Here is a 16,692-nt window from a genome sequence, read left to right on the forward strand (position 1 = left end):
ATTTAGTCCTGCAATTCCGTCAAACCATTGGTCATGAGGTCCTTTCTGTCGGACTCCAAAAACTCATTCACACCATCAATTTTCAGGCACCTCCATAGCCAGGTGGGCAGGAGCAGCACTGCGTAGCACACACTTCTTGATTAGACACCGGGGTTTGAGCCCATGACCACCAAATACGGAGGATGCGGAAAGGTCAGGGAATGACCACCGCATATCCCGGAGTAATATAGCCTTAGTTGCTAATGCTCCAAATAACAAACAAACAAACCATCAATTTTCACTTTTTTTAGGTCAGGGTATTCCACCAATTTAAAATTTTTGCTGTGACAGTTTGTTGAGTTTCTTGAAAATCTGTGTAGTCATGGACTAGCTGCAGGTAAAGCTTCCTCAAAAAACACTTTGTAGTGGATTGCTTGATATCTTTCTAGCATTTTTCACTGCCATAAGGATGTACCCCTTCCAAAATTTCATGATAGTTATTTCTTCATTCCTGTCTGTAGCAGCAATGATTTTAGCTACAGTTCTCAGATAATTTAGCTTGAAGGTGAAAATGACCCTAGGCTGGAATAGTGTTCAGTTAGAGTAGGCTGGAATAGGGAAGTGGTTTAATTTGGGGGGGGAGGGGGAGAATCAATTTAAGTGGGATAATCAGGAGTGTTACTGAGGCTCCATAACCAAGGAGTCAACTGTAAGGGCACATGCATTTGAGTTGGCCATGGTTCTAGCCAACCCAACTGCTAAATACAGTAATATTCTTGTATTTTCTTTATCTTATAAATGCCTCTAACCCAGTGTGGCCATCTGGAGTATAAACAGATTTGTTTTTCTTTTTTCTTATTAACAATGCCTTAAATACCATTTTCTTTTCCAACAAATATTTTTCCACTTCTGATATGAAATAGTGCAGAAACCAGTCCTATAAAAGTGTTGCATTAACCCACGCTTTCATATTCAATTTCCAAATCATTGGAGTGAATAATTTAAAACATTCTTGAATATCTGTGGGGGTTTCATTATGATATTCTAGTGGCTTTAATTTGAAGTTGCCAGTTACATTACCACCTACCAGTAAAGTCAAATGGCGTTTTGTAACTTTGACACTAGTTAATTTCTTCTCCTCAGTTGCATTGTTACTTGAGTATATTCCTTCCAGAACACAAAATTCCATTTTTGTCCATATTGAATTCTCCATTATCATTGCATCCCCCCCAACATCTTGATAATTTCAGAAAGCAGTACATGAAACTATATATAACTGCAAATATGTGCTTGTATATTGTACAAGCGGTATCATTATGGAATGTACGTACAATCAGATCAATGTTAACATATGTACGATACCCAAACATTAGGTGGTCTGTTTCTGAATAAGCAGTTTATTAAGACTTTATATAATACTCTATATACACTTTCAAAAGGATAATCTCTATACAAATATATTTCCTTTCATAGTATTTTATAATTTTATATATATATATATATACACATATACAGTAAACCCCTGCTATTCGCGGGGGTTACGTTCCTGAGAAATGTCGCGAATACAGTAAACCCCCGCTATTTGTGGTATCTGTATTCGCGGTTTCGCGAAACCTAAAAAAATGTGAATTTTAAAGCACCGTGAATATTTTCCGCCATAAAAAAACATGGCTGTGGCTAAAATTATCTTTCCCAGTCAAAACAGCGCTCAGTGGGTGGGGGGAGAGGGGTGACAAAATCACGAGCGTGGATGTTTCTCGATAATCCTTGTTCAGTATGTGTTATGCGCTTGTCATGGAAGGTTTCGTCATTTGCTTTTAATTTATATGCTTATAAATTGAATAAATTTATCAATTTATAAATTGATATGCTAACAAAAATGACAAATCTACCGTTTTGCAGTGTAAAACAGACTTTTTCAAGTGTGTTAACGGAAGAAAGTGACTTTATTGTGGACAAGTTCTTTCTAACCCCTACAAAAATATGGCTACGAATAACAAGAGAAATGTGAAAATATCAAAGAAGGTGATGACATTAGCGAATAAAATTGAGTTAGTAGATAAAATTTCTAATGGTGAAAGTGTCTCCTCAGTGGCAAAACATTATAAAATCAATGAGTCAACGGTACGATCAATCAAAAAATCGGAAGAAAAAATCCACCGTAGTGTCCGTGAAAACGCGCTAATTGCTTCAAAAATTTGCTCTGTAACTCGTGATTAGAAAATTAGAATGTTAAAAAATGGAAAAAGCTTTAAACCTGTGGATAGAAGACCGAACTCAAAATAAAATTCCGTTAAGTTCACTCATCTTTCATGAAAAGGCAAAACTCCTTTATCAACACTTTAGCGAAACTGGTGATAGCACTGGCGGGATAAGTTTTTTTGCTAGCAAAGGCATATTACATTTAATATTAAATTGTTTCTTATTTTCATTTCGATGCCATATGCTTGCATTTCACTATGTACTATCTATGTACATAGTCATATTATGAAGGTACATATAATACATACGTAGACAAAATTTTAGACTAGTTTTTCTTATATATTTCATACTTTGGAACGGAACCCCTTTATTACTATGGAAGCCATAACTCAGTATTCGCATTTTTGGTATTCGCGATATTTTTTCAGGAACGTAACCCCCGCGAGTAGCGGGGGTTTACTGTACTGAGTTATGGCTCCCATAGTAATAAAGGGGTTCCGTTCCAAAGTATGAAATATATAAGAAAAACTAGTCTAAAATTTTGTCTACGTATGTATTATATGTACCTTCATAATATGACTATGTACGTAGACAGTACATAGTGAAATGCAAGCATATGACATCGAAATGAAAATAAGAAACAATTTAATATTAAATGTAATATTTATTAGAAATTTCAAACAAATCTTTGAAACCAGCGTCTTTGCTAGCTAAAAAACTTATCCTGCCAGTGCTATCTCCAGTTTCGCTAAAGTGTTGATAAAGGAGTTTTGCCTTTTCAAGAATGATGAGTGAACTTAACGGAATTTTATTTTGAGTTTGGTCTTCTATCCACAGATTTAAAGCTTTTTCTATTTTTTCTAATTTAACATCACGAGTTACAGAGCAAATTTTTGAAGCAATCAGCACGTTTTCACGGACACTACGGCGGATTTTTTCTTCCGATTTTTTGATTGATCGTACCCTTGACTCATTGATTTTATAATGTTTTGCCACTGAGGAGACACTTTCACCAAATAGAAATTTTGTCTAAAAACTCAATTTTATTCGCTAATGTCATCACCTCTTTGATATTTTCACATTTCTCTTGTTATTCATAGCCATATTTTTGGTAGGGGTTAGAAAGAACTTGTCCACAATAAAGTCACTTTCTTCCGTTAACGCACTCGAAAAAGTCTGTTTTACACTGGAAAACAGTAGATTTATCATTTTTGTAAGCATATCAATTTATAAATTGATATGCGTACAAAAAAGATATGATATTTATAAATATCAATTTAGAAATAGATAAATTTATTCAATTTATAAGCATATAAATTAAAAGCAAACAACGAAACCATCCATGACAAGCGCATAACACATACTGAACAAGGATTAGCGAGAAACATCCACGCTCGCGATTTTGTCACCCCTCTCCCCCACCCACTGAACGCGAAAGATAATTTTATCCACACCCATGTTTTTTTTATGGCGGAAAATATTCACGGCACTTTAAAATTAACATTTTTTTAGGTTTCATTTTATATTAAATCGGCGATCGCAAATACGTGAAACCGCGAATAGCGGGAGTTTACTGTATATATATATACACACACACATACAGTGGATTCCGGTTATTTGGGCCACCAGTTAATCGGGGCAGCCGTTTATTTGGGGCAAATCTTAAAAAACAAAAACCAATCGAGAAAATAGCCAGGGCTTACTTCGCTTAATTGGGACAGCATGCCGTTTAATCGGGGTAGGAGACCGCAGCACTGGATTATCTACTGGATTACCCTACGATTGTCTCCGATGGTACCACGTGGTTTGGTCAAAATTCTGGAGGTCACAACCATAAAACAATAAAAACAATTAGCAGTCACCTGTTTATTGGGCTTTTCTGTTAGTGAAATCTATCATAAACGGATAGTAAACTCGATCTTATTGAATTTACGATAATACCGACAGCTGGAATTCTGTGGGTTATTATGGTGAAATGTGTTTACACTTCCATGAAATCTTCAGTCATATAAAAAAATTAATTTTCAGATTTTCTCTTCATTCCTATTTTTAAAGCTTTGTAACTCATTACTCCGTTCTCACTTGCACATATTGTGTTACTTGCAATTTGTGTGTGCCGTGTTCTTTGTTATTGATTGCTTATCTTTTTACTGTTTTAAATTTTAACCCCCACTCATTGACATTTCTGTTCACAAATGTCAGTGAACAGAAATGTCAACTAGTTCGTATGTACATATTACAGTACGTATTAATTATTCCGATTATCACGTATATTCTTCCGATTTTCACGTATCATTAAATTTTTTAATTGTTAAGGTAATAAAGGGTAAATTTGTGCTTAATATATCTTTGCTTTTATAGCCTGTGGATAATATTCCTTATATATTCTCTAATTAGAATCGCTGTTTAATAGAATTAAAATTCAGTTCACAAACATGATTACAATGACCGGCGCTTACTACACATTGTATCGTGAACGGTACTTTACTATTGTGAGTTCGTCGTAACGTGATTTGATTGTACACTGAACCAATTGTAAAGGGGGGGGGGGGGGTACATTGTATTTTTAACTATTTACGTGAAACTTTGGATAATTGGGCAGCCGCCTAATCGGGTCAAAATGCACTAGTCCCGATGTGTCCCAAATAACCAGAATGGACTGTATATATATGTATATTAATGACTTCAAAGACAATGATTTTATTCGTTTTTACTGGTACAAATTTGTTTCCATGATATCCAGTGTCAAATTTCCATGTGCAGCATAAATGTAACAAGGTTAACACACTATACACCAGCAAATGAATAAACTCCAAGGGCACACAGAGAACAATGGGGAGGTGGAATGCTAATCTGCTGAGTTGTGAACTGTATGCATTTCAGCCACAGCATATATGTGGAATATATGCGCATGGAAGACTGCTGCACAAATTGGAGCAGTGTGGCATTGGAGGCAAATTGCTGCTATTGATAATGGAATGTTCGAGTGGCAGAAGCCAGAGAGTGGTAATCAATGGACACTGCTCTTCGTGGACAAATGTTATTAGTGGAGTTCCTCAGGGTTCAGTGTTGGGTCCATTGTTGTTTTCTGTATTTATAAATGATATAGATGATGGTATATCAAGCTTAATGTCCAAGTTTGCAGACGATACAAAGGTTGGCAGGGTTGTTAAGGACACTACTGATGCTATGCTGCTGCAACAGGATCTGGAAAGGTTGAGCAGATGGACTGAGAGGTGGCAAATGAAGTTTAACATTGACAAATGTAAAGTACTACATATGGGAAACAGTAACCCCAGATCAACGTATCAACTCTGTGGTACTACACTGACAGTGGTAGAGAATGAAAAGGACCTGGGGATAATTGTGCAGGCAGATATGAAGTTCTCTGAGCAGTGCAGACGAGCTGCAAGAGTAGCTCATGGTGTCTTGTCAATGATATACAGGAATTTTTCTAGCAGGGATAGGGATGTGATTATTCCCTTGTATAAGGCATTGGTCAGGCCGCACCTTGAGTACTGTATACAGGTCTGGAGGCCTCATTTCAAGAAGGATGTAGAGCTGCTGGAACGAGTACAGAGAAGGGCAACAAGATTAGTGAATGGAACAAAGGGTTGCTCTTACGAAGAAAGGCTTAAGTTTTGCAAATTACAGAGTCTGGAGACTAGGCATCGGCGAGGTGATCTGATAGAGGTGTATAAGGCTTTGAATGGCTTGAGCATGCTCAATGCCGATGGGATTCTTCCTCTTGCTCAGAATAATCACCTGAGAGGGCATAAATTCAAATTGAGGAAGTACGGATGTCGGATAGATGTGCGGAAATTTGCCTTTAGCCAGCGGGCAGTTGGTTTGTGGAATAGACTTCCATCACTTGTTGTTGAAGTTGATAGCCTAAGCAAATTTAAGGCTCAGCTGGACAGGTATTTCGAACGAACGGAGGGGTGAAATGGGAGTAGTGGTTGTGCTTTTTTTTTTTTTTTTTTTTTTGGCTGATGCTGAATAAGCTTGCTTTCTTGCATCATATGCCTCTACTAATGCTAATGTGGGCAGGCTGCAAACTGCACTTGATGGAATCAGTCCAGCTTAAGCCACTGTAATCTGCAAATGTGGCTGATTTGATGGAACCATGGCCTATGAGAGAGAGGAAAGGAAACCACAGTATGTAATTAATTTATTCATATTACAGAATTATTGGAATGATTTTTTGGAAACTGTTCTTTTAATTTGTCTTCATCAAAGTACACATTTCTGATAATATACTGAAAATAAAATCATTTAACACTTTTATTTTAAGAGCCATTATAATATCTGGGGGTCCTGGCTCTGTGTATGCAGAAGATGCTTATAAGTATGATTCACAAATCTTTCACTGTGGATTACCAGTGCTTGGAATTTGCTATGGGATGCAGGTATGTGCATAATTTTTGAGAATTTGAAATTGTTATGCAGTTTTGTATTTGATTATTTTTATTATGAAATTAATGGTTTATTTAGACAAGCTATCATTTTTCTTGATTGGATACTTACTTTGATATTAGTAGGACTCATATCTGTTATATAATTCTAAGTTTTTCCCTCTGCAAACAAATAGATCATTTGATTTTAGGATACAACAGCTGAAATATCTAATACAAAATTAGTATTAGATATATAGTGCAAGGGAGCCACAAGCTTTTGCTGTACTGGCCAAAGAAAAAGTAGGTAACAAAATAAAAATTATGCACGTTCCTCCTCATGTAGGCAACTCTTCAGTTAACCTTTGAATTTCTTCAAGCTGTCAGCCTTAACTACCTGTGGAGGCAACTTGCTCCAGTAATCAGGAACTTGCTGACTAAAAGAAAAATTCCTACAATCTAGTCTAAATGTCTTTCCTGTAATTTGAATTTATGACCTCTAGTTCTGGAATTCTTTATAACAGTGAAAATTCAACCTTCATTCATTTTAATATCTCCTCTCAGAGCCTTATAAACCTCAATCAGGTCTCCTCCAAGGTGCCTGGTTGCCGATCTCTGTAGCTCACATAATCAAATTCTTTCTTTGTACAGTCACCCCTTTTGCTGATCTCACCATGCAAGTTGCCCATCTTTGGACCCTTTCAAGAAGCTCAATTTCCCTTTTTTTAATGAAGTCTCCATACTTACATACAGTATTCCAAATGTAGTCTTACAATTGCCGTATACAGTTGGATGATGACCTTCCTATCTCTACAGAGGCACCTCCATAGTCAGGTGGGCAGGAGCAGCAGTGCGTAGCACATGCTTCTTGATTAGACCGGGGTTCGAGCCCATGAGCCACCAAATACGGAGGATGCGGAAAGGTCAGGAAATGACCACCGCATATCCCCGGAGCAATATGGCCTTAGTTGCTAATGCTCCTAAAAACCAAATAACAACAACAACTATCTCTACAGGATAATGTTCAATAAATCATCGATAGTACACTGTGGGCTTTCATGTTTACACTGCTCAGAAAACTTCACATCTGGACTTATCATAACTCCCAGATCCCTTTCTTCCTCTACTGTTTTTAATTCAAACCTACTAAGTGTATATATAATTTATTTTCAGGTTGCTATTCCCCAAGTGCATTTTGCTGCATTAAAACATAGCTGCCACTTTTCTGACCACTCTTGAAGCCTATTCAAGTCATCCTGAAGGAGCACTGCTTAACACTGATCATTAATAACTCTCCCAACCTTACATAGTCTGCAAATTTTTACATCATGCCCTTTATCTCTTAGTAAATATTATTTATGAAAAATCAGAACAATAGTGGTCCAAGAACTGATCCTTGGAGGATTCTACTTCTGATGTTACACCAACCTGAAGAATATTCATTGATCACAATGCTCCTGCCTTCTGCCCTGCAACCACCCTGGAATCCATTTTAGAATCTTTCCATAATCCCAACGTGTCCCAGCTTATACAGTAACCTCTCGTGAGGGACTGAGTCAAATGCTTTGCCAAAATCTAAATAAACTATGTTGAAATTGTTCCCTACATCCAGCTCCTGAGTAACTTTGTCAAAATAGTTTACTAAGTTAGTTGAATGTGATTTTCTCTTAACGAAACAAACCGTGTTGTGTCTCTTTCCGAACGCCATTTCTTTCTAAATGTCCCTGGATTGCACTTTTAATCATTGCCTCTAAGACTTTCCCTGCCACTGAAGTCAGACTGCCAGTCTGTAGTTACCGACTTCATTTTTAGAACCACCTTTATGTATTGGCGATACATTGTCACTTCCTCAATCCAAAAGAATCTCTCCTGAGTCCAATGATGCCCTCATAATTAATCTCACTGGTTCAATACACTCTCTGACCATCTCCCTCAAAATTACAGGGTATATGCTATCAACTCTGTGAGCCTTACTTGCCTTTATGCTTGAAAGTTTTTCTAATAAACAGATATCAGTAATTTTGAGATCAATAATTTTATGTGGCATAGTCTCTCTCTTCATAATGAAGGGTCTTTTTCAGTGAAGACCAATGCAAAGTACCTATTTAATTCATCAGCAATGTCAGCTGGGTTATCTAAGACTCCCACACCCAGTACAGAAGGTTCTGATCTGACTCATTTTCTTTATTGTATTCACATACTTGAAAAATTCCTTGTCCCCATTCTTTGCTGTCTTAGCCAGTCCTTTCTCATATACTCAGTGTTAGCCTCCCTAACCTTATTTGTGGTACTGTTAGAGATCAGCTTGTATCTGTTGTAGGCTTCAGTACTTTACATCACTCTGTAACTTTCCCATGCTATCTTTTTCTGCTCTATTACACTGGCCAGTTCTGTAGTCATCCATTTCAGCATCCTCATGTAATATTTTTTTCATGGTATATATGCATTCATGGCTTCTGTAATTTTTGCTTTAAAAGTATTCTATAATTCAAATGTATTTGCCCTTCCTCTGCAATCTGCCCAGTTAATAGATGCCATATGGCACCTTAAACTGGTCCCCTCTTCTAAAATTAAAACCCATGCCTTTACCTTTAACTACTAGATACTTTCTTCATCTTCCACCTAATGATTGCATTATCACTACCTGCCATTGGTTCCTATACTGCTGAGGTCAAGGATATTCTCATCCCTAATATTTTCTTTAACATGCTGGTACAAATAATAACCTATTTTACTTAAACATTTTGCTCCCCGTGGTGAGTTTCCCTCCCAGTTATTCCAATTAATTAGGGGCAGATTGAAATCACCCATAATACACTTGCTTGCCCATTCAATCTGCATCTAGAAACTCTTGTCATACTCTACACAGTCTTCTGGCCTATCAGTTACTCCCACCCTCATTATACCATTGCTTCTGACTAACTCGCACCACATAGGGTCTATGCTGGCAGACATAACTTCTGACTCAGCAAAAGCTCTTTTCATGCTCAGGCTGCTTTTGATAAGCATGACCCCACCACCTCTTCTGTCTTCTCTATCTCTACTAAATATGTTATACATACTGTAATGGAACTTGTCACCCCCAATTTCTGAGTGGTACCACATTTCTCTTAGCCTATTATGTCAGCATTAGTTGTCCTAATCAGGAATTTGAATTCAGCCTTTTTATTGACAATGCTTCTGACATACCCCTTGAAGTTATTTAGGTTTGTTTTCCTAGCTTTATTTTCCCACTGATTTGAAACATTGCTACCCTCAGAACAAGGGGTTTCCCATGAACACTTAAGGTATCCTCAGTGATACTGACGAAAATCCTAGCACCACTTTTGTTCAAATGAATACCACCTCCAGAGAATAGATTCCCTCGAGTCTTGAGTTAATTTGCAAGGCTTTCAACATGCAATCCCTCCTATTGTGTCTGGGTGGAATTGCAAACACTCACAACGTTTTTTCAGCATCATCCTATATTTATCCAACAAATAGTCAAGTGGTGTCCATTTAATATCATTAGTCCCCACATGAATAATAATGCTCTCTTCCCCCCCCCAATCTCATAATTTGTTGGAAATATCATCAATTGATGCGCAAGTACCTGACAAGCACCCAGTTACATTTGTGTCTAGAGTAAGCACCCCCATTTCTTCATTGACTGATTCCTTCTCATAATGCAACAAGTTCTAATTTGAGATCAGTACACTCCTTAATTGGATGCAAAGAAAAGAATTGTAGTTGAGCTTGGTTTGTCTGCTAGACCAACTTTAGAATATGTGCCACATGCTGTTCAATTGACAAACTTGTGACACATGCCAGAAATGCTCACATGCATTTCTGCTGAGTCACGATCTCCTTGGATTTTGTAACAACCATTATTTATGTGAAATTTGAACTTAAGAAAGATTACAAAATTTAATTCTAATAGATATGTAATTTCTTTATTTTTCTATTTTTGAAGTATAAAATACACCAAGTCAATCACCAAGGCAACTAGATAGTTAATTCTAAAATCTCTTACAAAGAATGTATAGTGGGCGGCATATTGTCATGACAAAGAATTAGTGATATAAAATTCTCAAACATTATATTTTTGAGAATATTCTCAGCACTAAATTTTCAAGTAAATCAAATGCAGTGTTCCGAATATTTGAGTAAAGCTTATTCTTGAATAGTTTGTATGATTAAAATAAGCTGCAGGTGTTATTCTGTGTATTTCTTACTCTTTAAATCAGTACAAAAACAAATAGTTGTTCACTTGATATTATCGTTACTTAATGTGATAATCAAGTATTAATGACAAAATGTACTGATGGGTTTACATATTTATGTTATCTAAGATTGTCAAAACATTCTGAAAGCTCCAGAATGGTAAATTAGATAAAAAAAATCTGTTATATAAATTAACAAAAGATTGTCACAATTCCAAATATAGATGAAAAAATAAAAATAAATCAACATTGGATTCACTTTTGATTTTGATGTACCCTTTCTTGACTTTGGATATCAAAGCGCTCTCTTTTGAAGACACATTTTGTTTCAGAATCATACCTAAATGCTCATTTTGTTTCAAGTCATAATTTTCCTCATGACATTGCTGTCTTCTTGGGCTCCCTGCTTCAATGATCATTTGAATTTTTTGCAGTTTTTATTAGCACTTCAAAATCTGTGGGACTGTTGTAGCAGAAACTTTTATTTGTTTAGATGTTCGTTCAAAATAATATTCCTTTAGGTAAATTTAACTTCAGGGATTAAGTATAAAGTTAACGATCCATCTAAATGAACCATTTCTCTCACCCTTTAAACATTTTCTTCAGTTTTGTGAGTTTTGGCCACTTTATTCAGCATGACATCTTCCTTATGGTTATATCTTAGTACATTTCTGATTAGTTTAAAAGGGTTATCAACCCTTTTAACTAGTCAGATATTTTTTTCTGTAGCGCCAAGCCCATAAACTTGTTTTAACATCAAAAATATCTCACTGACAGATTTTCTCAATGCCATGCAAAATTCTGTATTAATTCTTTGTTCTGAAAAATTGCCACTTGTTTTTATAAGAAAAAAAAAAGTGTACTGATTCCTACATTAACAACTATAGACTTAGAAAATATACCTTAGTTAATATGATACCTTAGAAAATATATTGCTAATGGATAATGAAACATGGCTGATGTTTCTACAGGTGGCATCCCCAGTTGTCTTGTAGAAAATGCACAATAAAAATCAGTCTCGTTGCTTGTGGTTATACCTCATGAAAGCATCTAGTATATTTCATAACTCACAGCCATAAGGTACAATGTCATAAAGATAAAGAGATTAATTCAGTAACATTATAAAAAAGTGTAAAAGAAGATTTTATTGTGATATCTGTAATAACTGTTTCATTTTACAGCTGATTAATAAGGAATTTGGAGGAAGTGTTGGTAAAAAAGAGTTGCGAGAAGATGGCCAGTTTAATATACAAATTGATAACAAGTCTGCTTTGTTCAAGTAAGTAAGAATTAAAAATGTTTAATCTGAAATCTTAGATTTTAATTGTACTTCTTGATGGTATGTGTTCACCTCATATATTTTTTTATGAGGTATTCTAGTTTTGTTCTCCCAGAAAGCAGCATTTGACCAGCTTGTCATTTCCATCCTCCACTCTCTTCTCCCATGTACATGTTATGTGGAAGCTATTCTAAAATTCTAAGGAATTTTTTTTTGAAAAATTCACATTTCTTCTACATGTAGATTTTCTTGATAGAGAATTTCTTTTTCACAATATCAAGACTTTGATATTGTGATGTATTAATTAAAAAGCTTTCCAATGTTTTTTTTTTTTTTAATTCAAGTTAAGGGTGTTAATAGCCATTAACCCACTTAACTTGAATTCACTGTAGTATATCCTTGTTTGACAATTATTTACAAACTTGACAAATCCTTTGTGAAAGGTGACCACAAAATATTTGATCTTTTATCAAGTTGCCATATTTGGCTGTGTTGTCCCTCCTAGAGTATAAACAGAATATTTAAACTCAAAGCTGAATAAAGAAACTTTTTGTTTCCAAAAGTCACTTCTGTGTGACTGTATATAAGAAAGTGACAGTGAAATAGGCACAAAGGATTTTTCTGGATAGGAGGGAAAAAATTAAAAGTTTACCTTTAAAATGATCAAGGGAAAATACAATTTATTATCATAATACTTAGCAAATAATGATTTGTAAACAATGCTGGAAGTGTCTTCCATTGTTAGCAATACATAAATTCACTCTTTTGATCGGAGCAATATGGCCTTAGTTGCTAATGCTCCTAAAAACCAAATAACAACAACACTCTTTTGATCGTGTTACTAGTGACATAACAAAGGGTTTGTTTTGACACACTCGTGACTTTTCAATGCCCAATTTGAACTGCTGAATGTTTTGTGGATTGCTATAGACCTAGGTGGCCAGTATCCTTATGAAACAATTTGAACCCAAAAAAACTCTCAACATTTGAGTGGTTGAGCATGCAGTGTGGCAGATTTCCCCATCCTGTTGGAACCAGACATTTTGTTTCTTCTTGCAGTGCAATGAACTGCAAGAAACTTAAGAAACTAACTGCATTATTGATGCCTTGGTAAACATTACAGTTTGTTCAAAAAAGAGGCAGTGTGTGTACTCTGTATGCACGAAAGGTTTTATTTTATGTGAAAACATCCTTGAGTTGGTCGAGGTTAAAGGGTTTTAGGAATAAAAAGAATCCGAACATGTTTAACATTTTAAAGCATTTATTTTTTTCAACAGTTTCGTGAATTTGAGGTTGCAATACATGTTCAATAGGTAATTTACTTACAATGGGTTTGTGATAGCTAAAATATGAGACATACACTTGAGATTGTAAAGAGTGTAAATGTCTTTTAAACAGCATCAATTATAGTTCCATGATTAGTAATCGATACAGATCTAGAAGTGTTTAACATTAGTCCAAATTTATTTTCTAAGAAATTGGTCAAGGGTTTGGAATGAGTATCTGCAAAATTAAGATTGAAATCTCCACTAAGTATCATTGGTATTCGGTTGCATTTTTTGTGAGAAAATTGTTGTAGAAATGCAGCTCCTTCAATTGTATAAGAAAGTAAAACGAAATGGATGAATTCAATGATATGTTCGATCTTTTGGTTAGGTGAAATGACTACCAACAATATTGTTTGACCATCAGGAAGAAGGCATTCAGCTGCACAAATGTCTCCAACATGTCTAACACTCGCGGATTTTCCAACAATTTGTCGATAAATCACTTCCATATGAGGAGTAACAACATGAATACGATTTTCTCTCTTATGATAAACTGCTACACCACTAGCTTGTTGTTCTTGTTTGAATTGAACAACACAATTGACATTAGGTATGCTTAGAGGTTATGCTTCTTTATTATTTAGCCATGTTTCAGAAAGTAGAAGTAAATTAGATTGTTGAGTGACTGCATCAGTGAGATCGTCACTGTGAGCATGTAAACTTTGACAATTTAACGTTAGAATGGAAAGATCTTGTCATTTACAGATGAACTCGTATAAATTATCTTGCATGGTAAGTAGAGGATTACTCAACAACCTGGTCATTTCAGCTTGAAGTGCAAGAGTGGATGTAGCATTTCTCAGTCCACAATAAAATTTATTTTTTCCATTTGCAGCAATAATGTAAAAATCACATAAACTAGTTGTGTTCATGATATTTCTCGTATTATTATCATTATTAGCCATATGGTGCAAGGAAGCCTGAGGCTTTTTGCTGCACCAGGCAAAAAAAAATTCTGAGTTACCCTGAGAGAGACATAGAGAAGGAAATCACCAAGAATGAGAAGAATGATGATATTCAGCTCAGGACCCTGGGTGTGCCAATCCCATACTCACCAGATGTGAGCCCCTGTGGTATTCATAAACTACAATCAAAAGTACCTCCCTGAGATTTGTGGATGGTAATAGCACAAGCCGGTATTAGTGGAAAATGATTTTGGTTAGCTGAGATCGTTCTGTTGTTATTCAGCGAAACACTCGTACTTCTCCTTACAATTGGTACAGCTTCTAAATCAGTTTCTCCAGCCATAGCAAACCGATGAACCTTCGTTCTAGCAAGTCAATCCACAGCAGGTGATCCTGGAAATTTCAACCAAAGACGTTTAATAGAATTAGTCTCTTTGTCATATTCAATACATTCCAATTTTCCTAAAGCTCCATTAGCCAGACCATTGGACACATAAATATTAATTGTTATTAAGTATGGTTTGCCAATAAGTAAAGATTGCTTTTAAATATGACTTTTCCAATGTATTTAAAAACAACTCTTAACAAATCTTGAGTTCTTAGTCTCATTATTTTCATGGCCATATAAAGATGATAAGACGTCACTTCACACTGATGTGAACGACGAAGTTCACTCGATGCCATCATAAATGGTGTAACTTTTAAATTATCTGTAAACTCTCAATACCGACCAAGGTAAATGCTAGGAAAGGACAATTCTTTGGCATTTTTGTCAAAAAGTAAACTTTGGGGAACCAGGAGCTATTCGTAAATATTTTCATCACTCCACAAAAAAGAGTATAGCTTTACTGATTTCATCACATGTGAGAGCATCATTGTGTTCCATATCTTCATCGAAGAATGCTTCGTCAATCTCGATATCATACAGACGATACAAAAGAGTTGTAAATAGATACTTTAACCAAACCCTTACATCTCGTTTACGAACCAAGCCCATTAAATAACTCAATTTGTGTATTTTTTTTTTACATTTGATATGAACATTAACACAATGATCATCATCTGCTTTCCGAGGCAAATGATTGATCATCGAATTAACATTTATAATTTGGCCCAAAATTCCATATTGGCCAAAACCATGTCTTAGTCTTCTAATTTGCATGAATAGTATACGAGGAGAAATGAGTCTCTCGGTTATTAAATCCAGTCGAGGCAGATAAGGTGGAATAGCAGGATAAACAAAACCATTGCTCTTCGAAAATGTTGGAATGGAACCATTTTTGAGAGATGCTCAACAAGTATTACAGGCCTTCATAGTTGTTACGTGTGCAGTTTGAAATTCTAGGAGAAGTAATGGATAACTTCCTGGAGTGCACAATTTTACATCATTTGCATACCATAACCGATCACAGATATCACAAACAGCTCCAAATGTATTTTTCAGAAATTGTTCAGATTCTTTATAGGAGTTATGGTCTTGTTTGACGTTCTTGTAAATGATTTCATGCTTGACTACTGTTGAAACCTGTGGAGGGTCTACAACAGGTGATTGAGCTGCAATATGATCTTGTTTCTTTTTGGGTGATGCAATCGAAGCTGGTTGTTGCAGTATACACTGCCTAGCCGGTTCAGGAATCAATTGAAAATCCTCGGGTAATTCATTTGAACTCAGATCTTCTGGATCAAAATCTTCAGTAAATTCTTGAATACAATTTCGTGATGTCAACGGTCCAGCTTCTTAGTGAGAAGTCGATGTAGAAGGTTGATGTTGATCAAAATCTTGAGAAGCAGATTTTATTAAACTCTGCATTTTTTTTCCCATTCTCTATGTTTTTGAACTCGTTCTTTTGCCAACATGGGAGGCTTTTTCGGTAGCTTTGAAGCTTTTATTCTTGCATACTTCTCTCAATTTTGCTCAACTGGAGTTTTAGCCATTTTCGAAATACTCTTATAGGTTGTTAACTGAAATTAGATTTGGATATTTTTACAATTCAGTAGTTAGCGAAATCCATTTGTAGACTAATATGACATCATAACCAAAAACTACTGCAAGAAGTGATTGTTGTTTGTTCAAGTGATTGTTTTATTGTTGCATTCTTGAATCAAAACCATTTAAATTTTTAAAATGGTTTAATCGAAACTTACTTACTTACACTGCTTAGAAGGTTGATGTTGATCAAAATGTTGAGAAGCAGATTTTATTAAAGTCTGCATTTTTTTCGTTCTCTATGTTTTTGAACTTGTTACTTTTCAACATGAGAGGCTTCTTCTGTAGCTTTGAAGCTTTTATTCTTGCATAATATTACTACCCGCTGCTTACTCTACCAAATCAAAGTTAGTGACTGAGTTAGCGTCATTTAGGAAGTGACATCATTTCCGTATCTTAGTATGAACTTTACCGAA

General features: G+C 35.6%; 1 protein-coding gene across 3 annotated transcripts in view; it reads left to right on the forward strand.

The window, feature by feature from the left end:
* bur (GMP synthase burgundy) overlaps positions 1–16,692 on the forward strand; it is a 182,154-nt gene that overhangs the window by 62,962 nt on the left and 102,500 nt on the right. For all 3 annotated transcript variants that reach the window (XM_090372708.1, XM_090372709.1, XM_090372710.1), the window contains exons 4-5: positions 6,476–6,590; positions 11,959–12,056. In XM_090372708.1, the coding sequence (XP_090228834.1) occupies positions 6,476–6,590; positions 11,959–12,056 (213 nt within the window). The remainder of the gene's footprint in view (positions 1–6,475; positions 6,591–11,958; positions 12,057–16,692) is intronic.

The sequence above is a fragment of the Mastigoproctus giganteus genome, chromosome 4 (genome assembly GCF_048544385.1).
Source record: "Mastigoproctus giganteus isolate SK-2022 chromosome 4, ASM4854438v1, whole genome shotgun sequence".
Taxonomy (NCBI): Eukaryota; Metazoa; Arthropoda; class Arachnida; order Uropygi; family Thelyphonidae; genus Mastigoproctus; species Mastigoproctus giganteus.